The sequence below is a fragment of the Tursiops truncatus genome, chromosome X, assembly GCF_011762595.2.
Source record: "Tursiops truncatus isolate mTurTru1 chromosome X, mTurTru1.mat.Y, whole genome shotgun sequence".
NCBI classification, from domain to species: domain Eukaryota; kingdom Metazoa; phylum Chordata; class Mammalia; order Artiodactyla; family Delphinidae; genus Tursiops; species Tursiops truncatus.
This window is the reverse complement of record NC_047055.1, coordinates 73,999,007-74,022,470: the sequence shown is the minus strand read 5'-3', so window position 1 is coordinate 74,022,470 and position 23,464 is coordinate 73,999,007. Positions and strand designations below refer to the sequence as shown.

Genomic DNA, 23,464 nt, shown 5'->3' with positions numbered 1-23,464 from the left:
CTCTGCCATGAAGACACCAATCCTCCCTTGACACCACAGATCTTAACTTCAGCTCCACAATCTCTCCTGCTTCCATTACCTCTCTCCCTGCTTCAGTCCCTGAAGCTTTTCAGTTCTTGCCAAAGGCGTGGCTTGGTCACTATTCACCCACTCTTCCCCAACTCCTCCCCCACTCTCACTGTCAGGGGTGAAACTTCTTTGTGTAGCCACACCTAGACACTCAAGTGGTCCAATGGCTGCTTCATGGGGGCGGAGAAGTAGGCGTAGCATGAAAGGAAAAGAGAATAGGTTCTGGCTGTTGTTGCTACATGTGGATGTGAAATGAGTCAGAGCAGAGCTTTGATTGTAACGAATTTCATCTACTGTGAGTGTAGTATGGAGACTGGCGGCTGAGAAGTGGGGGCTTGGTGGGATGTCTGGCCTGCACTGAGGTACGTTTGTCCAGGGATTCCGTCACTGGAGCAAGATCCATCCATACATTTATTTACAGGGTAAGTGTGGGAACACCCTCTGGCATGGCAAGGTGGCTTGGACCTGTGGGGCCTAGAGATGCAAGTTCAGGATCAGGTTAGGATGACCCTGCTAAGGTGCTACAAAGTCAGAATGGCTGGGAAGGTGTCCTGTGGCTGTCTGTCTGCCCATCCATCTGTATCCAGAGAGTGCTGTGTAGGGTGCCATGGACCTGAGCTAATACCCTGATGGCCTTGGTGAGCCAGTTCCCCTGGAGTAGGCTTGTACTGGACCATTATGGCCTCTGGGAACATGTGTGGACCCGCCCAAACACCCTGAGTATCTCCAGTTAGGAGATAAGGAAGAGAAAAGAGAAGGAGGCTATGAGCTTAGGGGAGGGAGGGAGGAGTTGGATCAGATTTGTGAAGCATCCCGAGGGACGTTGAGTGGCTGGCCTACCCACGTGGCCCCTGGGCAAGTCGGGGCTTGTGTAAAGAGTTTGCAAGCTCTATTTGGGGGCTTTCAGTCTCACCCATCCGGCTGGGTTTCACTTGATCCCTCACTCCTGGAAACTGAGCCCAAGGCAGTGATATTTTGATCCTGCTTTACATCAAACATTGGCCAAAAGGCCGAGGCAGCTGTGAGAACTGGGGGACAAGTAGAGACCCGCCAGAAACTAGGCTGGGGAAGCAGAGACTGCAAGGTCTTGTTTGGACAGGTGTTGGCAGTGCTGACCAGTATGAAACCATTACAGGGTGGCTAAGGCAGGAGAGTATGGGCATCTTCCCCTACATAACTCTCCTGTCCCCTCTTTCACCCCAACATACCTTCAATTAAACATAACAGACTCACTGAGCACCTACTCTGTGCCACCACTGTGTGAGACAGACAGATGCCTAAGACATAGTCTATGCCCACTGGGACCTCATCATGGGTATAAGAATAAATAAATATAACACAAAATAGCTTTAAAGGTCCAGTTAAAGTACGCTTTGGTATTGTCAGGTAAGGATCACATCTAGTTGAGCCAGAGTAAATCAGAAAGTGTTTTTTGATTGTTTGTGTTTTGACATTGTATCATCTTTCAGGGCTCCAGAGCCAGACTACTTGAGTTCAAATCCCATCCTACCATTTATTAACTTGTGTGACATTGGACAAGCATAATTACTTTTCCCTGTCTGAATTTTGTTTTAATCTAGTTTAAAATGGATATAAAAATAGAGCTTATTTTATCAAGTTTTTGTGAGGATTAAATTAGATAATCCATGTGAAATACTTGCACACACTTAGCACAGTGGCTTGACCAAAATAAGCACTCAATAAATGTTAACTATTATTATTATTTAAGATGGGCCATGAAACACAGATAGGATTTCAACAGGTGGAGGCAGGAGAGAAGGCAGTCCAAGCCAGGAAAAAAACAGGAACAACTGTTTGGAGGCAGGGAAACTCAGAGCATGTGAAAAGAACACCAGCTGAACTGGATTTTAGAGTACAATTACGTGGAAAGTGAAAGTTAAAGTTGACATGGTAGATTGATGAAAAACTGTGGAAGACTTTTGGATGCTAGATTTTCTGTTCAATTCGTCACACTGTGGAAAATCATTGAAAGTTTCTGAGCTAAAGAAAAAATATAAATCTCTGTTTCAGGAAGAATAATCTGGTAAACATGAGTTAACTGAATTGGAATAGGAAAACATGAGATGTAGATAAACTAGATGCAGAGAGGGAATGAGACCCTGAACTGAGGTGGTGACTATGGGAGTAGAAAGGAGGCAATGAATTTAACAATACATCACAGAAGTTGAATCTGCAGAACTTAGAAGTTGATAAATTATATGAGATTGAAAAGAGAGGAATATGAGAGAATCACTGTCTCTTGGGATTGGTTTAGACTTTAAAATGTTGTGTATTCCAATCCCAATTCCATCCATTTCTGTGGATGGTACAAATAGAAAGGATATCTACTTTCTGAGTTAAACACAGCTTATTCAAGTCCTGGGTCTGCTACGTACCTGCTGTCTGTGATCCTAAGCATATTATTTATCCATCATTCCCAACCAGGATCAATACGATATCCATAGGGCATTTAGAGATACGTGTTGAGAGTGGGATTTTTTTGCACAAAGAATGAAGTACTACTGAATTTAGTACCAACCAGGTTGAGACAGCAAACTATTGTTCTTCCCACCCACTTATTTTTTTTTAACATCTGTATTGGAGTATAATTGCTTTGCAATGGTGTGTTAGTTTCTGCTTTACAACATAGTGAATCAGCTATACATTTACATATATCCCCATATCTCCTCCCTCTTGCGTCTCCCTCCCACCCTCCCTATCCCACCATTCTAGGTGGTCACAAAGCACCGAGCTGATCTCCCTGTGCTATGTGGCTGCTTCCCACTAGCTATCTATTTTACATTTGGTAGTGTATATATGTCCATGCCACTCACTCACTTTGTCCCAGCTTACACTTCCCCCTCTCCATGTCCTCAAGTTCATTCTCTATGTCAGAGTCTTTATTCCTGTCCTGTCCCTAGGTTCTTCATAACCTTTTTTTTAGATTCCGTATATATGTCTTAGCATATGGTATTTGTTTTTCTCTTTCTGACTTACTTCACTCTGTATGACAGACTCTAGGTCCATCCACCTCACTACAAATAACTCAGTTTTGTCTCTTTTTATGGTTAAGTAATATTCCATTGTATATATGTGCCATATCTTCTTTATTCATTCATCTGTCGATAGACACTTAGGTTGCTTGCATGTCCTGGATATTGTAAATTGAGCTGCAATGAACATTGTGGTACATGACTCTTTTTGAATTATGGTTTTCTCAGGATATATGCCCAGTAGTGGGATTTCTGTGTCTTATGGTAGTTCTATTTTTAGTTTTTTAAGGAACCTCCATACTGTTCTCCATAGTGGCTGTATCAAGTTACATTCCCACCAACAGTGCAAGAGGGTTCCCTTTTCTTCACACCCTCTCCAGCATTTATTGTTTGTAGATTTTTTGATGATGGCCATTCTGACTGGTGTGAGGTGATACCTCATTGTAGTTTTGATTTGCATTTCTCTAATGATTAGTGATGTTGAACACCACTCACTTATAATACCAGTAGTAACCCCAGTGAGAAATACTGAACGTCTCCAAAACTCAGTCTGAAGGGAGATTAGTAGACATGTCATAGTTTTGTTGGAAGGATTAAAAGAAATAATCCCTGTGAAGTATCTAGCACAGTATCTGATGCATAGTAAGTAGAAAATTCATAGTAGAAAGTTCATGAATCATAATTTTCTTTCACCCCAATTGACTTCACCTTATAACATCTTTGCTAGTCTCTGCCTGAATACTTTCAAAGGGAGTGTACTTACTGATCTCTGAGAGAGTCCATTCCCTTCATAGAAAGCCTTGACTCTGCAAAAGTTCTTCCTTTTGTTAAACTGAACTCAGTTTCCCTTTGGCTTCCAGAGGTTCTAGTCATTCTCCCTGGGGCCACTCAGACAAGTCTGCTCATTCTCTTCCATGATAGTTCCTCAGAGATCTGAAAACCATAAAACAGATCCCCATTCATCTTTCATTCCCAAGTCAAACAGCCCAGCTTTTTCATCATTTCTCTTATAGCATGCTGTCAAGTCAAATAAGACTCTGAGGCTTTGAGCTATATAAGGTGGGGTGATGGTGGCACCTTCAAAGTGATCAGAAACACTGTAAAAGGAACAGGATGGGTGAATGTGACAAGTTCCTTTGTAAATTATTTCTTAAGTTCCCACTGTGTGCCAGGTACTTTCAAATCCATAATCCCACTGACTCCTTACCCCAACTAGGGAAGGTCCAGGTCCTCTTGTCTTAATTGTACAGGTAGCCAAATAGTCTCAAAGAAAATGAAACTTGCTAGAGATCATTTAGTTAGTAAGTGTCTGAACAAAACTAGAAACCAGATTTTTGTTACTCCAAGGTCAGTATTGTTTTGTTTTGTTTTGTTTTTTAATTTTGGCACTGGGCCCTAAATTTGGAGACTTTAGATTCTAGTCCTGGCTCTGTGCTGACCAACTATGTGAATTGGGGGAAATTTTATCCCTTCTAGAGGGGCCTCATATGGAACATCAAGGGAATGAGGTTAGGTTGTCTTGAAGAATCCTTTTGGGATTCCATGAGAATATGTTTTCAATTATCTGATGGTTTGAAGTTTTAGTCAGTTACCAAAGAGGAGAAAAAAAATAAACCATAATGAAATGTGCTGTCGTATGAGTACTGAGGTGTCTGTTACTCTACTTGAGGTGAGTTCAAGTAGATATGGATGATATTTCTTTATTGGGCAACAGGAAGCTGGGACTAAGATGAGTTTTAAGCTCCCATCTAAGATTGTACAATTCTAAACATTGTTTTATAGAATGTGCATTTACATATGCAATCATAGGCTTCTTGTTGTATCAGTTTCATCTTTTCCCCACTACCCCGCCACCTTTCTTTTTCTTAGGAAGTCTAAAAAATAAAAGGCAAGAAATATTTTGGCATCAATATCTCATCCTGTACAGACAGGCTTCATTCTATGGACTGATTCTCCCATTCAGATTGGAAGGATAAGTAGCCCTGAGCTGTGCTTGCAAATGCTCATCAGTTTGTATGTCTGTTTCTTTAGGATATTTCTGGCCTATGAGGAAGGGATAGTGTACATGATAGGGGGATACATGGGATCCCCAAGGATAGTGTACATGATTGCTGTGGAGAAAAGGCACTGTTCTTACTGACATCTTCAGAGAGATACAACTATTCCAGATAGTTGGTAAACTGGACAGGGTGGAGAGAATGTGGGGCAAGACCAAAGAACATTAATAAAAATCAGAAATGAGAGCACTTGACTGAGTTTTATCCAGCTCCTAGCCCTGTAAAGAAATCATACCATTAATCCAGTTTTCAGCTGGGAGAACTCAGTCAAAAGCATATCCTCTGTGGAAAGTCACCTAGTACTGCTGGCGATGTAACTAATTTTTGATGATACCACTAATTTCATTGTATCTTGTGGTGGTCAGTACATGAATGTGACTCACTTTGGCTAGGCACACTGTGGAACAATAGCAGGGGTTTTGGGTATTGGTTGTTTGGCCTGTAGCCTCTCTCCAATGTCCTTTGCTCCCAAACTCTGGGTGGAATAGAAACAACACTCATAGCAACCCCTCACATGTGTAGCACAATTTGGAGTTTCCAGAGCACTCTCACATACATTATCTCATTTTTCCCTTGAACATCATCCAGCATAGTTCCGTACCTTTGCTCCCACTTGGGAAGACTGTTTCAGCAATCATTAAAGTGATATTTTCCTCTCATAATCAGCCCAAAGATTGCTGGTCTTAATTATATCACCATATTCTTGGCTACACAGTTCTTTTCTCCCCTCCCTTTAACAATTTTTTTCAGCAGTTCCAGACACTAACTAAATATTTATATATTTTTTAGCTTTTTTTCCGCCTCAATTTACAGTCTTTTAAGTTATGTTTGTCTTTTCTAGATTTGTGCTTTTTTGTTGTGGATGTGTGTGCTTCCACGTGTTTTGAAGGAGAAAAATTTTAACTCACATGGTTAACATTTGCTTTTGGCTGAATTGAAATTGTCCAACTGGATATTAATTCTATCTGTACAGTGACAATTGTTTATAATAAAATTTTCTTTACTTTTCTACTCCAGCATCTTTATTCTTGCTGAGCCATTATCTGTTGCTCTGTACACCAGAATAAAGAACAAGGTAAATAGGTGTGACTTCCTTAATTTTGCACAGCTTCCTTCATTCTCCTCTGTTGATATACTAATCCTGACATTACTGGACCAAATGTTGCTATCACTAACAGTTGTATTTCTTCAGCCACTTTGGAAATGGAAAGAGAAGCTTGTTAAAAACTGTAACAACCACCTGTGGTCTCTGAATTATTTCTATTCCATGCACATATTGTGATATACTTGAATATTAAGACAATTTATTTTTGTCACATACCAACAAAATAATATATTTCCAGTCCTGATGCTCCTTCACCTCCCTGCACCAACAGCTGACACTGCTGCTCATCTTTTACTTCTTAAAACTTTGTCCTGTACTGTCCCATCTGAGTTCTATTCTTTCTTCCCTGGATTCCCCTTCTTGGTTACTGCTGGCTAATCTTCCTCTACCAGCTTCACATATGGATGTCCCTTAGTGTTTTGTTCTTAGCATTTTTCTTTGCTCATCTAAGCCTCTGCCATGATTTACCTAGGCCAATGGTGCTCTACCTTCTGAAGATTTTATTTAATTGGTCTAGGGAATAGGTATGTTTTAAAGTACTCCAGATGATTCTGATGTGCATCCACGAGCTGGTATTTTTATGCATTTGACTTATCTCTAGCCCCAACCTATGTTCTACATATTTTAATTGCCTGCTAGGCACCACAACTGACATGGTCCTTTGTTCCCTCAAACTTTTCATACTTAAAACAGTTTGAAAAACTGAGTGCATTGTCTCTTTTTTTCCTAACAAGCAACTCCCCTTTCACACTTTTTGCACCCTGAGTTTCTCCTGGTTTCTCAGGAAGAAACCCTCAGAATCTTCTCTGACTTACGTCTTTCTCTTGGCTCTCACATCCATGTAATTGTAAGGTCCTGTGAACTTACTTTGTAAGATCTGTATCTCCCACCATCACTTCCTTCCTGTTCCTACTGCTACCATCTTTGTCCTGGCCCTCGTATCCTAGGGCTTGAGCAGAAACCCTGTCTAGCCATTCTTTAAACACATATTAGTATTCAAAAAATACCTTTGTCCCAACCTAAAAGATTGCTGATGAAATAGTAAATTTAAGTGACAGCCTGGGAGGACCTCCATTCCCTATTTTAGAGTTCAATACTGCCTTGGAAAGCATGCCAAACTCATGAGTCTTAAATCACCTGTGAGTTCTGGCTTTATTTAATGCTAGTTAAATAAATTTAGAGGCATTTTTTTCTTTAAGCCACAGTTTTTAAAATCTATGAATTGGTGATAATAATCCATGGCTTATTCTCAGGGTTACTGGAAGGACATATTGAGCTAACTGATATTAAACCCTTTAAAACTGTGAAACCTTTCACTCAGAAGATTGTTACCGTTATTTTGTAAATTTTTACCATTCACTCATCCAACAAATATTTATTTAGTGCCTATTGTATGCCAGGCACTGTTCTAAGCATGGGGGATGAAGTAGTGACCACGACAGGACCATGATCTCATGGTGCTTACATTCTAGTTGGGGTAGAAACAGGCAATAAAGAAGTAAATAAGATAAAGTGTGTCAGATGGTCACAAGTGCTACTGAGAAGAATGAAACAGGAGAAGGGATAGGGAATATGGAGGGAACTTACAGTTTTGAAACAGTGGTCAAGAAACCTCACTAAGAAGATAATTTATATCAAAGAACTGAAGAAGATGAGGAAGGTAGCCATGTAGTTATCTGGGGGAAAACATGCCTGAATAAGGGAACAGCAAGTGTTAAGGCCTTAAGGTGGAAGCATTTCCTGATTAGTTTGAGGAAGAGCAAGGAGGTTGGCATGGCTGGAGTTAAGGGAATAATAGGAAGAATAGTAGATCATGGAGTCAAAGAGGTGATGGGGTGGTAAGCAGATCATCTAAAACCTCATTGACCGTTATAAGGACTTTAGTTTATTGAGTGAGGTGGAGAGGCATCGATGGATTTTGAGGTTGGAAATGACATGATCTAACATGTTTTAAAAGAACCATTCCACCCTCAGCCCTTTTAACTCTATCACCTATTATTTCCAGAAAAAAAATGGGTAGGCCCCAGGTTACTCCCTCACCAAGTTCCCTCTGAATATGGGGGAACAGAAAGACTTTTTTCTGACTGCACCTTATATTCAGGTGAAACATACAAGAGCCAAAAAGAGCCCTTAAAACAATGATTTTCAAAGTTGGCTGCACATGAGAATCACCTGGTGAATTTTTAAAATACATCAGAATCTCGGGAATGTGACCCAGGTATAAGTGTTTTTTTGAAGCTCCCAAGGTGCAGCCTATACTGAGAACCACTAATCAAAGAGATTGACCAAATCCTCATGATATGATTGGGACCTTGAGTTTGGAAGTGGGGAGGATCATGCTTCTGATGGCAGAGCTGGACCTGGGACCACTTACCATTCTGAGGAATGCAGAATTCACAAATACTTGGACAGGAGAAAGATAAGATGTTTCATAGTTTGGAAGCAGATTATGGGCAAGAGAAAGCTGAGATAGGAGTATCCCTGGGCCAGGCCAGGAAGGAGAAGGCTGAAAGCCAGCACCAAATGATAAAGCAACATCTGAATTATAGGCCAAACATCTGGAAATGATGAGGGCACTACACAGATTAGAAGCTTGATTTTCAAAGAAAATACTGTTCTCACGGCCAGACTGAGCAACTACTTTGATTTTTGCCAGTCCTCTGCACGTGGGTGACTGGGTAGGCTCACAAGGAGAGGAATGGGCAGGGCATGGACCAGCTGCTGTCTTTCTCATCCTCTTTAATCCCACACCTCCTGCACTGCCCAGGAAAAGCAAATATCTTCCATGAAGTCCTGAGTTCTTAATTTAGACCTGTCATCTTGTTCTGCCCACCCGTCCTAGAGACAGAATGTTTCATCCCACAGGCATGTGCAAGTTGAGAAGAGCAGCAATCGTAAGCTGTGGCCAGAGGCAGCTGCACTGGCAGTAGTCTGAGTATCTAACATCCAGGAGAAACTTATCCAACATCAATTTTTAAGGCACAGTGAGCTCATGTGGGAATTATTATTAATGTCAGCCTCATTACTTCTCCTTTTCCCTGTCAGGTTGCATTCTTATTTTTCTAGTTTATTTTTTTTAGTGGGGGAGTGGATCAGGACAGGGGGATGGACAGAGTGAGCAGTCACATGACAGAGACAGACAAAATAAAGAGATATTCTAGTCATCTTGCCACTTGTCAACACCTCTGGTTAAACCCAATCAATATACCAAATAGCACCTACTAGATAAATTTGGGGGAAAAAATCATTTGGAGGGCATATATAAGAATATTCATAGTAGCTTTTTAAAATTTTAATTTGGGGAATAAATTAAACAATGTCTATTAGAATGATACAGGGTAATTCACAGTATTAAAGAAAAAGCTGAAGAACTAGGTTTTTTAAAAAATTGAAACATAATTCACATACCATAAAATTCACTTTTCAAAGTGTATAATTCACTGTTTTTTAACATATTCACCAAGTTGTACAACCATCACTACTATCTAGTTCCAAGCCATTTCCTTACCCCAAAATGAAACTCATATCCATTAAGTAGCTATTTCTTATTCTTTCCTTTCCCCAGCCCCTAGCAATTACTGGCTTACTTTCTGTCTCTATGAATTGCCTATTCTGAACATTTCATATAAATGGAATCGTATAGTTTTCCTTTTGTGTGGCTTCTTTCACTTAGCATAATATTTTCAAGTTTCAACCATGTTGTAGTCCTCATCGAGTACTTCATTCCTTTTTCTGGCTGAATAATATTTAATTGTATTGATAGACCACATTTTGTTTATCCACTCAGTTAATTTACATTTGAGTTGTTTCTACATTTTTGACTATTATGTATAATGCTGCTAGGAACATTCATGTACAAATTTTTGTGTGGATATATATTTTCAGTACTTTTGGGTATATACTAAATATTGGAATTGCTGGATCACATGGTAACTTTATGTTTATTATTTTGAGGAACTGAAAAACCATTTTCCAAAGGGACTGCACCACTTTACATTCTCACCAGCAATATATGAGGGTTGCAATTTATCCACATCCTTGCCAACACTTAATCATCCCCTTTTTGTTATAGCCACCTTAGTGGGTATGACGTGGGATTTCATGGTGATTTTGAGTTGCATTCCCCTAATTGCTAATGACGTTGAGCATGTTTTAATATCCTTATTGGCCACTTTTTATATCTTCTTGGAGCAATATATATTCAAGTACTTTGCCCATATTTAATTAGGTTATTTGCATTTTTATTGTTGAGTTGTAAGATTTCTCTATTTTATATATATATATATATATATATATATAAAATCAGTTCTCTATAATTTATAGGGTTTTTTTCTCCCATTATGTGGGTTGTCTTTTTATTTTCCTGATATTGTCCTTGAAGCACAAAAGTTTTAAATTTTGATTAAGTAAAATTTATCATTGTTTTCTTCTTGTTGCTTTCTTTTTGGTGTTGTATCTAAGAAACCATAGCCTAATCAAAGGTCACAAATATTTATACCTATATTTTTCTTATAAGAAAGAAATATTTAATTATAAACATTTTTATGTTTTCTTATAAAGCTCTTTTAAGAGTTTTATAGGTTTATGTCTTTCATTTAGAGGTTTGGTCCATTTTGAGTTAATTTTATATATGGTGTGAGGTAAGGGTCCAATTTGATTCTGTTTTATGTGGATACCCAGTTGTCACAATGCCTTTTTTTGAAAAGCCTGTTCCTTTCCCATTGAACTGTCTTGGCACTCTTTTTGAAAAGCAATTGACCATAGTATAGCAACTTTATTGTAAATGGTTACAAATTAAAAACAGTTCAATGTCCATTAACCAAAAAAATGCATAAATAAATTGTGGCATATCCATATAATGGGGTACTACACAGCAATGGTAAGGAATGAATATTGCTACATACAGTGTAATGGATAAATCTCACAGACATTACATTGAGCAAAGAAAGCCAGAAACAAAAAAGTCCTCTTTTTTTGAAATATTTATTTATTTATTTATTTGGCTGTGCAGGGTCTTAGTTGTGGCACATGGGATCTTCTTTTTTTTTTTAACATCTTTATTGGGGTATAATCGTGGGATCTTCTTTTACCACGTGCGGGATCTTTTAGTTGTGGCATGTGGGATATTTAGTTGCAGCATGTGGGATCTAGTTCCATGACCAGGGATCAAAACCGGGCCCCCTGCATTGGGAGCATAGAGTCTTAGCCACTGGACCACCAGGGAAGTCCCAAGAGTGCTCTTATATGAATCCAATTTATATGAAGTTCAAGGACAGATTAAACTAATGATTGTGACAGAAGTCAGAATAGAAATTACCTGGGAGACGGGGATGGCATTGACTGGGAAGGGGCATGAAAGGGTCTACTGAGGTAATGGAAAGGTTTTTGTATTTGTATCTTTATCTGGATAGCATTTGTATGAGTATATACATATGTCAAAATCTTATAGGTCTGTCTATATTGCTGTCTTATACAGCAGTTTGGAAGATTCAGACATCTTCTGTGACATTTTAGAAGAGTGTTAGCTGCAGTTATAGGATGCTTCAGAGTAGCTCTGATTTTCTCAAAACCTAATTATTCTCTCTCACCTTCTCTTAAAATAAAAAGGCAGTACATCTACCACAGGACACTGCTGACCACAGGGAAGAACTTTACATAAGGTCTGAGTTTGTCCCTGGGTAATAATTTAACCATTCTTAGACAATTTTACCCATATGCCCTGACTTCTTCAAAACAGATCAGAGTCTATGTGGCTTTCTTCTCTTTTAAAAAGGCAATTTGTTAAACTTATAATGAAAGACAGTTTAATTTGTATGCTTTGGATAAACAGTTTGACAAAAGAGGGGGGAAAAGTCCTTTGTTCATCCCCTGGGACCTGATATGGGGATTTGGCAATACGCCCAACTTGCCTAGACACAGGTCTCAAAGCCAAAGTTAGAGGGACATGTTAAAATTCATGCCACATGCCAGGGCGGCAGGAACTGCAATTGGTGGCTTTGAAGGTGCAGCAGGCGGGAACATCTGATGAGAGAGCCGGCCGGCGATGTGTGCCAAAGAGATGGATGAAACTGTTTCCGAGTTTTTCAGGAGGACCATCTTGAAAATCCCATTGACTGAAATGATGACAATACTAAAAACCTGGAATTTTTTGTCTGAAAATCAACTGTAGACTGTAAACTTCCGGCAGAGAAAGGAATCTCTTGTTCAGGACTTGGTTCTGCTTTGTGAGGAAAATCGTGCAAGTCTCAAGATGCAGCCCTTTTAGACATCATTTATACTCAATTTCATCGGCATCAGAAAGTTTGGGATGTTTTTCAGATGAGTAAAGGACCAGGTGAAGACACTGACCTTTTTGATATGGAACAATTCAAAAGTTCATTCAAGAAAATTCTTAAGAGAGCATTAAAAAATGTGACAGTCAGCTTCAGAGATGCTGAGGAGAATGCAGTATGGATTCAAATTGCCTGGGGAACACAGTATAGAAAGCCAAACCAGTACAAACCTGCTTACGTGGTGTATTATTCCAAAACACCATATGCCTTCACTTCTTCCTCCCAACTGAAAAACAATCTACCCCTTCTGGGTCAGGCACTGACAATTGCTAGCAAACACCATCAGATTGTGAAAATGGACCTCAGAAGCCGGTATCTGGACTCTCTTAAGGCTATTGTTTTTAAACAGTATAATCAGACCTTTGAAACTCACAACTCTACTACACCTCTACAAGAAAGAAGCCTTGGGCTAGATATAAATAGTATGTGTGTTTTAAGATAAAAACTGAAATTTGGAAGGACATTCCTTTTCAGATTTCTGTCACCCAGGAAAACATTTATGTACCAGGATGTGATTCAAAAGTATTTACTGTTTTCAGAAAATTGAAAATTACATTTCTGTTGAAGTGGGGAAGCTAAGCTACCATAATCTCTTTTAGAATTTACTAGACTGGCATCTAATAATAATCAGAACAAAAACAAAAATTAACTAACAGTTGTTGAGCATTTCTTCTGTGCCAGGCACCATACTAAGGTGTTTATATGAGTCATTTCCTATTTCTTCACAGCAGTCCCATGAACAAGCTCTTTTCATCAGGAAACTGGGTTTCAGAGAGGTTTAGTAACTTGTGAGGCAAAATCACATAGCTAGGAATCGGCAAAGCCAGGAGTGAAATCCGAATCTGAGTCTGGAGCCCAGGCTCTTAATGCTTCCTGAGTACTTTATTGCATCTCACAGGTATTGCGTTATTTAAAATTGAAGGTCTGTGGCAACCCTGCATTGAGCAAATCTCTCAGCGCCATTTTTCCAACAGCATTTGCTCATTTCACGTCTCTGTGTCACATTTCCATAATTCTCACAATATTTCAAACTTTTTCATTATTATTATATTTGTTATGGTGATCTGTGATCAGTGATCTTTGATGTTACTACTGCAAAAAGATTACAACTCCCTGAGGGCTCAGATGATGGTTAGCATTTTTTAGCAATAAAGTACTTTTAAAAAAAAAAATCATACCACATGTTTATTACATGGGAGGGGCTCTGGATACCAAACAGAATAGGCTGTCTCAGACACCCAAAGGCCAGAAACAGCTGCTATGGAGATTTCAGATGCCTATATAAGGAGCTTATCTCAAGGGCAGGACTGCTCTTTGGCTCCTGACAATGTTTTTCTGTTTCTGTGAGCAAGAGAAGGATACAGGGGAGTTGTCCAGACCAATATGCTGGCCCTGTGCCCATGACACTTAATTCCCTTGTCATGAGGGCTGTGAGACCACTGATGGTTTTTGTTCTTAATGAGAAGATGGGGTAGGGAGGGGAGCGTGCGTACTGAGGGTGACACTATGGGCCAGTAATCGAAACACATAGTAGGTAACATCTTCAGCTTGTGCAAAAATGGATTTTGTAGTCCACTTTCTTCTGAATGAATGCATGGGAAAGAATGGCCCAGTTGATGGTGGGAAAAGGTGCATTCAAGCAAAAATGCCAGACAGGATGACTTATCCCATCGCTATTGGGGACTTTTGAAGGGAGGAGTGATGGTCTCTCAAGGTGCACATTCACACCCTCCTCTCTTCTGACTGGAAGTACATACTTAGGACTTTCAGTACTTTGAGAAGCCACCTGAAGTTCACCTTGGCATGAAGTTAAGGAGTGCACAAAAGAATCTCACCCCACCTTTCTCTTTGAGTAGTGCAAGCTCCATGTATCAGTTACTTACATTAAAATTCACCTTTGTATAAAACTCTCTGTCTACATACTTAACTCTGTCTTATTTTGTATAGCTTTTCAAATCCTTCAGAATGCTTTTATGGACCTTAGCTCATTTAATCATTCCAAGACCTATATAAGGTAGGTGAGGAATATACTTCCCCCTTTCTTCAAATTAAGTAACTAAGGCCAGAAAAAATAAAGTGACTCATCCAGGATCATAGGTTGAATGAAGAAGAGCCAAGTAAGTTGACCAACCATCCCAATTTACCTGAGACTGTCCCAGTTTTAACACTGAAAGTCTCATGTCCTGAGGAAGCTTCTTAGTCCTAAGCGAAACTGGATGATTGGTTACCCTATATCCAGGATAGAACCCATATCTCCCAACACTCTGACCAATACTAGTGCCACTGCCCTATGCCATTTGTATTATGAGAACTGTTATGTGACTAGTGTTTCCTTTTATCTACACCTTAGTGTACCAGCACATTTCTTCATGCTGCGTCATTCTCCCCTCCTACCCAGACAAGGACAGAAGCAATGACAGCTAGTTCTCCTCAAACTTAAAGACAGTTTTGGCAAAAGGGAACCATGTTTCAGCTTTCTCATCCACAAAGGAAGGATGATAATCTCTATATTGCTTACCTCACATGGATGTTGTATGGATCAAATATAATGGGTATTAAAGTGCTTTCTAAACTGTTAATAGCTGGTAACATGTGAGAGATTGTGGTTATTCTCTACTCCCTAGGCAGAAGCCAGCTCCTTGTCTTATTCTCTTTCCAGTTCAACAAGTGTTATAGCCACTAACTGTGTGAACTTTGGTGAATCCCTTGGTCTCTGTGCTTCATTTTCCTCATATGCAAAATTAGGCTAATAATAATTATTTGTATGGTTGTTTTAAAGGTTGAATTATTACTTGTAAACCATTTAAGAGTTCTTGGCACATGGTCAGTGCTATATATGCATTAGCTGTTTTGGGTTGCCTTTCTCAACCCTTATAACCCAGGACCAGAGACTAGATTAAGAAGCCCATAAACCAATTGACATGGAAGGCACTACTTACTTTGAAATCCCTTTCCGCTAGTTCCCTAATTGTTGTGTTGTGTACCCATAGCATTCCCACCATGGATTGCCAAGAAAATGAGTACTGGGACCAATGGGGACGGTGTGTCGCTTGCCAACTCTGTGGGCCTGGACAAGAGCTCTCCAAGGTAAGTCCCCCTGGTCAGGATACTTATTTCTGTCACATCTTAAGAACCAGACTGGCAACCAAGAGAGTCCAAGATTAGCAGAATCATCCCCATCTGTGTCTAATCAGTTTAGTAGATAAAACAAACCAAAGATTATGACAGGGGACTTCTCTGGTGGTCCAGTGGTTAAGACTTCACCTTCCAATGCAGGGGGTGCGGAATCCATCCCTGGTCAGGGAGCTAAGATCCCACATGCCTCAGGGCCAAAAAAACCAAAACATAAATCAGAAGCAATATTGTAACAAATTCAGTAGACTTTTTAAAAAAATGGTCCACATCAAAAAAAACAAAGATTGTGACAATAGCAGTCACAACTCCATTAAGAAGTCAACCTGGCAACATCAGGGGCAGGGGAGGATTCCATGAGATAGTGGGGTATTTCAAGAGTAAATGTGTAATGCAAAGGCCTAGGAAGGCTGTTTGGTATTAGGGACATATGTCAACTAAAGAAGGGCCCACTCATTTGCGGTTCAGGAGCCAGATATCAGGTCTTGGGAATTGGAAAGAGAGAAGAACTGAGTAGTCTGAAATGTGGCCTCTGTCTAGAGGGACTGGGCCACTGAGGAAGCTGCAAGAGAGGCTTCATTGATGGGGAACTAGGGAGGGTCTAGAATCCCAATTAGTGGTAAGGGTCAGAACAAAACCACCCACAAAGCAGGGATTTTATACACAGCCCTGGCTTGCAGAGCTGGAGCTGCTTAATTGTTCCTGCTTCAGGTCGCTATTGGTCCCAAAACCTGGGGGTGGTATTAAATTTAGGCTGCAGCTGGGAACACAAAGGCTGGGAACAGACAGTCGGCAGATTTTTTTTTCACACTCACATATTTTATGCAGTTGTTCATTAATTCAGCAATTACTTATTGAACACCTACAAAGTGGCAGGCATGGTTGTAGCCACTGTGGGTATGGTAAAACAGACAAAATTCTTTGCCTTCATGAACCTTACCTTTTAATTAGTGGAGCAAACAATGAACAAGATACATACATAGATATGGAAGTATGACAAGAATTATTTACAGTGACCTGATACAGAGTGACTGGGTGGCTGCTTAGATCAGGTAGCAAGGGAAGGCCTCTCAAGGAGGTGTCTTCTGGGGAGAGAATACAGCTAGTGCACAGTTCCAAGGTGAGAATGAGCTAGGCATGTTCAAGAAAGAGGAAGAAGGTAAGTGCAGCTGGTGATTGGTGAGTGAGAGGTAGACTAGTACATAATGAGGTCACAGAGGGAAGTATCGGCCAAACCATGGGAATCTTTAAGTTTATGATGAGAAATTTTAATTTTTTAAAAAGCACACCAGGAACCCTTTGGATGGTTTTAGTTAGGAGAGTGACATGATACTCTGACTGAAACAAAATGTATCAATTATTTAGCCGGCCTCCTTCCTACCTCCCTATTTCACAAATGAAGAGACTAAGGCCCAGGGATATTAACAGACAAGCACTAACTCTAATTTTAACTCTTTACACATAGCATTCTATACCACAGTGGGGTGCCCACATGGTTAATAAGGGATCCCAAGACCAAGGAAAAGTCTTCAGAAGTTAGGTCATGCTAGACATTAGGATGGACCAGATGGAATAAGCTACTTAGCTTGACAAAATCTATTTTAAATATCACATTCATCTTCATGATCAAAAGGCTTGGCACTCCTATAAGAACAAGCTCTGAGAAATGTTCCTGTCATGTACATGGCCATTACCTTTAAAACCATCCATATTTACAAACCTGAACTTCTCCAAGGGAGAAAAATAGGTCTTTCTGTTAAACTGCTGTTACCAAATTCTCAAAAAGTGGCCCATGATGAAATGTGCATTTGTCTAAGCACCTCTTTGGTTGTCATTTATTTCAGCACCACTAGAAAGCTCAGAAAAAATGAATGAACTGCAGTATTGTGTTCCTGCAACTGCTTTATGTAAAAACAGCTTGTACTTGTATAGCAGTCTGTACTTTGTAAAGAGTTTTCATGTGCATTATCTCATTTGGCTCTCGAGTCTCACCAAGAAGGTATTATGAGCCCCATTTTAGATGTTGAAACTGAGACTCAGAGAGCGTATGTGACTTGCTCAAAGTCACAGTGTTCAGTAAAAATTGAATACACATGGGTTTGAGTCCCAGCTTTGCTGTGGGCAAATTAATCTTTGATTAAATTAAGATGTACTAAGTTAAAAGTAACATAAAACTTACCAGTGACTTGAACCATAAACACATTTATTTATGTAATGAAATTTGGAAGCAGGGATCCTTGTGGTTGGGTGGGCAGATCAACAATATTGTCAAGGACCCAGGCTCTTTTTATCCTACATCCTGGGCACCTTGCTATTTTTTCCTCATGCTTGTGGTCTCTTGGTTACCATAACTCAAAGCATTACATCTTCACATCAGAGTCAAAGTCAGGAAGAAGGGGCAGAGACAAAGTAGCGTGACATTGTTAGTGAAGAAGTATTTTCCTAGAAGCTCCACAACAGATTTCCCTTTGTATGTTATGGGCCAGAGTTGGGCATTATAAGTATCTCAAAACTGCTGGGAATGCTAGGACATGAGTACCTGGCAAACAAAAATGGGATTTCCATAATGGACTAAGACCAATCACGAATCACTTCTTGGACTTCCCTGGTGGCTCAGTGGTTAAGAATCCGCCTGCCAATGCAGAGGACATGGGTTCGAGCCCTGGTCCAGGAAGATCCCATATGTCACAGAGCAACCAAGCCTGTGTGCCACAACTACTGAGCCTGCGCTCTAGAAGCCACAACTACTGAAGCCTGTGTGCCTAGAGCTCATGCTCTGCAACAACAGAAGCCACCGCAATGAGAAGCCCACACACCACAATGAAGAGGAGCCCCGCCTCGAGGCAAATAGAGAAAGCCCTCGCACAGCAACAAAGACCCAATGCAGCCAGAAAGGAAGGAAGGAAGGGAGGGAAGGAGGGAGAGTCAGTTCTTGAGGCTGGTCACTTTGCCACCCAGAATGAAATCAGTGTTCTGTTAGTAAGGAAGAAAATGGGCAATGACTTTTGGATAAGGAATTAACAGCATCTGACACAGGCTTGTTTTTATAATTTCTTTTATTTAGTTTTAAAGTTCACTCATATGAACCATAAACATCACTGTAAATAAAACTTTAGAAAAAATCAACACTCTTTCCTCAGGACACATTTTTAGAAGTATAATTGTCAAGCTAAATAATGCATACATTTTTAAGATTCCTGTAATATATTAGCAGATAACACTTGTGATAATTTTTACTAATTTCCACTATAATTACATTTATTTTCAACATTTCATGGAATTCTTATATCCCAGAAGCCTAACCACACATAAATAATGTGTGTTTCTATCATCTATTAATTTTGTCTTCCTTTGTAACATTAAATCACTAACATATGAGGACTTCACGTTCATTTTTTTTTTTTAACTTTTTACTATTTGATAGGGGAAAATATCACCTTTTGGTGTTTATTTGCAGTTTTGTGAACCGTTTCTGTTTGCTTGTTTTTTCTGTTCTATTCATTGTTTATTGTTCATTCTTCACTCATGTAAGGCACCTGAGTAGAAAAACAGATAGAAGAATATGGGGTATTTTAAAAATCATTTATATAATGTGTAATACTTTTAAAAATCAGAAATGGTCTTGAATTTTATTTCATTTTATCATTCATTATCTCTTGACTATTTTATGTATGTCCCTTTGATATATTAATTTGATGACATATATTAATAAATTCCAAAATTAAAGTATCTTGCATCCCAAGGATAATTTTATTGTGATTTTGGATTAAATGCCCTCTTATGTTTTATAAGTTAATATTTTATTTATAATAAATAAGTACTCAGCGCTATCAGCATCAAAACTTATTTAAGAACTGTGCTAGCTTGGTAAAATTAATTAAGAAGATCAATGTTTTTCTGGTTATAAAACTGGTTAGTAGCAAAAGAGTTTTGGGGGACTTGATCATTTGAACAAATTTTCTTTGCTTCCTCATTAGGAAAGAAAAATTTCAATATAAATTTTTCATGATAATTTCTTCCTTTTTAATTTCTTAAGAAATGAAATATCTATTTATTCAAGGAATTCTTGTTGAGGACAATTTGATAGTGTTTATCCACTATGCCAATCTCTGCTCTTAATTGGTGTACTTAAACCATTTATATTTAAGGTAATTGTTGATATGTTAGACCATTTTATCATTTTATTTTTTTGTTTCTTATTCTTCCGTTTGTCTTTTCTTGCCCCGCTGTGGGTTACTTGAACATTTTTTTTAGGATTCCATCTTGATTTATTTGTAGGGTTTTGGTACAGTTTCCTTGAAATCATTCTGGGTACAGTAAGTCCCCTACAAAGTTCAAGATGCGAACTTTCAAAGATGTGAAAATGCATTCCATCAACATCAGGCGTGAGTGAACTTGAAACTTGTCTTCCATCTCCTATTGTTGATGATCCTTCAGCTCTACCATCTCCCACCTCCTCTCCCTCCTCCAGTCAGTAACTCTTCTTGCCTGTTCACTCTATGCCAGCCCCTGTATGCCAGCTGTTGTACTGTACTACTATACTTTTCAAGGTACTATACTGTAAGATTCAAATGTTTTCTTTACTTATGTGTTTGTTTGTTATGTATTATTTGTGTGAAAAGTATTATAAACCTATTACAGCACAGTACTATATAGTCGATTGTATTTGTTGGGTACCTAGGCTAACTTTGTTGGACTTATGAACAAATTGGACTTAATGAACATGCTCTCAGAATGGAACTCCTTTGTATGTAGGGGACTTACTGTATTACAATATACACATGTGACTTCACACTCTCCACTGTTATCAACATTTTACCATTTTTTACCATTTTTAGTACAGTATGGAAACATTACTTCTACTTAGGTTCCTATACTTTCCTCACTTTCAAATATCATTGCTTTGACTATCAGGTAATTTTATGATTTTTTTTTTTTTTTTTTGCGGTACGCAGACCTCTCACTGTTGTGGCCTCTCCCATTGTGGAGCACAGGCTCCAGATGCGCAGGCTCAGTGGCCATGGCTCATGGGCCTAGCCGCTCCGTGCCATGTGGGATCTTCCCGGACTGGGGCACAAACCCATGTCCCCTGCATCAGCAGGCAGACTCTCAACCACTGCGCCACCAGAGAAGCCCTTTTTCTTTTCTTTTTTTAAGTGTTTATTTCTTTATTTCTTATTAGTCATCCATTTTATACACATCAGTGCATACATGTCAATCCCAATTCATCACACCACAACCCCCACCCCCCGCTACTTTCCCCTCTTTGTGTCCATACATTTGTTCTCTACTTCCATGTCTCAATTTCTGCTCTGCAAACCGGTTCATCTGTACCATTTTCTAGGTTCTACATATATGCTCTAATATACGATATTTGTTTTTCTCTTTCTGACTTATTTCACTCTGTATGACAGTCTTTATACGCATACACATCTCTACAAACGACCCAATTTCGTTCCTTTCTATGGCTGAGTAATATTCCATTGTATATATGTACCACATCTTCTTTATCCATTCCTCTGTTAATGAATGTTTAGGTTGCTTCCACGTCCTGGCTATTGTAAATAGTGCTGCAGTGAACACTGTGGTACATTACTCTTTTTGAATTATGGCTTTCTCAGGTTATATGCCCAGTAGTGGGATTTCTGGGTCATATGGTAGTTCTATTTTTAGTTTTTAAGGAACCTCCATACTGTTCTCTATAGTTACTGTACCAATTTACATTCCTAACAACAGTGTAGGAGTGTTCCCTTTTCTTTACATCCTCTTCAGTATTTACTGTTTATATATTTTCTGATGATGTACATTCTGACCAGTGTGAGGTGATACTTCATTGCAGTTTTGATTCACATTTCTCTAATAATTACTGATGTTGAGCAGCTTCTCATGTGTTTGTTGGCCATCTGTATGTCTCCTTGGGAAAAATGTCATTTTAGGCATTCTGCCCATTTTTGGATTGGGTTCTTTGTTTTTATGATATTGAGCTGCATGACCTGTTTGTATACTTTGGTAATTAATCCATTGTCAATTCTTTCATTTGCAAATATTTGGTTGGCCAAGAAGTTCATTCGTGTTTTTCTGTACCATCTTATGGAAATCCCCAAACTGACATTTTGGCCAACCCAATATTTTTTGTCCCATTCTGAGGGTTGTCTTTTCATTTTGTTTATGGTTACCTTTGGGGTGCAAAAACTTTTAAGTTTAATTAGGTCCCATTTGTTTTTGTCCTTATTTTCATTACCCTGTGTGGTACGTCAAAAAAGATCCTGCTGTGATTTACAACAAGCAGTGTTCTGCCTATGTTTTCCTCTAAGAGTTTTACAGGGTCTGGCCTTACATTCAGGTCTTTAATCCATTTTGAGTTTATTTTTGTGTATGGTGTTAGGGAGTGTTCTAATTTTATTCTTTTACATGTAGCTATTCAGTTTTCTCAGCACCATACTTTGAAGAGACTCTCTTCTCTCCATTGAATATTCTTGCTGCTTTGTCATCTATTAGGTGACCATAGGTGTGTGGGTTAAACTCTGGGCTGTCTATCCTGCTCCACTCATCTATAGTTTTGTTTTTGTGCCAGAACCATACTGTCTTGATGACCATAGCTTTATAGCACAGTCTGAAGTCAGGGAACCTGTTTCCTCCAACTTCGTTTTTCCTTCTCAAGATTGATTTGGCTCTTTGGTGTCTTTTGTGTTTCCATACAAATTGTAAAATTTTTGAGCTAATTCAGTAAAAAATGCCATTGGTTATTTGATAGGAATTGTGCTGAATGTGTAGATTGCTTTGTGTAGTATAGTTATATTCACAGTATTGATTCTTCCAATTCAGGAACGTGGTATATCTTTCCATCTGTTTGTGTTGTCTTGGATTACTTTCATCAGTATCTTATAGATTTCTGAGTACAGGTCTTTTGCCTCCTTAGGTAGGTTTATTCCTAGTTATTTTATTATCTTTGTTGTGACTGTAAATGAGATTGTTTCCTTTATTCCTCTTTCTGATCTTTTGTTTTTAGTGTATAGGAAAGCAAGAGATTTCTGTGTATTAATTTTGTATCCTGCAACTTTACCAAATTCACTGATGAGCTCTATTAGTTTTCCTGTAGAATATTTATTAGGTTCAATGCATAGTATCATGTCATCAGCAAACAGGGACAGTTTTAATTCTTCTTTTCCAATTTGGATTCCTTTTACTTCTTCTCTGATTGCCATGGTTAGGACTTCTCAAACTATGTTGAATAATAGTGGCATAAGTGGACATCTCTGTCTTGTTCCTGATCCTGGAGGAAATGTTACAGTTTTTCACCACTGAAAAATGATGTTTGCTGTGGGTTTTTTTGTATATGGCCTTTATTATGTTGAATGAGGTTCCCTCTTTGCCAACTTTCTGGAGAGTTTTTATATAAATGAGTGTTGAGGGGGACCTTCAAGATGGCGGAGGAGTAAGAAGTGGAGATCACCTTCCTCCCAACAAATACATCAAAAATACATCTACATGTGGAAAAACTCCTACAGAACACCTACCGGACACTGGCAGAAGTCCTCAGACTTCCCAAAAGGCAAGAAACTCCCCAGGTGCCTGGGTAGGGCAAAAGAAAAAAGGAAAAACAGAGACAAAAGAATAGGGATGGGACCTGCACTTCTGGGAGGGAGTTGTAAAGGAGGAAAAGTTTCCATACACAAGGAAGCCCCTTCACTGGTGGAGACAAGGGGTGGAGGGAGGTGAGCCTTGAGGCACACAGGAGAACACAGCAACAGGGGTGCACAGGGCAAAGCAGAGAGA

The 23,464-nt window shown here is 39.2% G+C and overlaps 1 protein-coding gene and 1 pseudogene across 4 annotated transcripts in view; both read left to right on the top strand.

Moving 5' to 3' along the window:
• The first annotated feature begins 324 nt into the window (after nt 1-324).
• The window catches only part of EDA2R (ectodysplasin A2 receptor), a 69,011-nt gene continuing 45,871 nt past the window's right edge, over nt 325-23,464 (top strand). For all 4 annotated transcript variants that reach the window (XM_019949092.3, XM_019949090.3, XM_019949091.3 and 1 more), the window contains exons 1-2: nt 325-491; nt 15,547-15,643. In XM_019949092.3, coding sequence (XP_019804651.1) covers nt 15,573-15,643 — 71 coding nt within the window. In that variant the 5' untranslated portion in view covers nt 325-491; nt 15,547-15,572. The remainder of the gene's footprint in view (nt 492-15,546; nt 15,644-23,464) is intronic.
• Nucleotides 12,250-13,071, top strand: LOC117310280 (centromere protein N pseudogene; annotated as a pseudogene).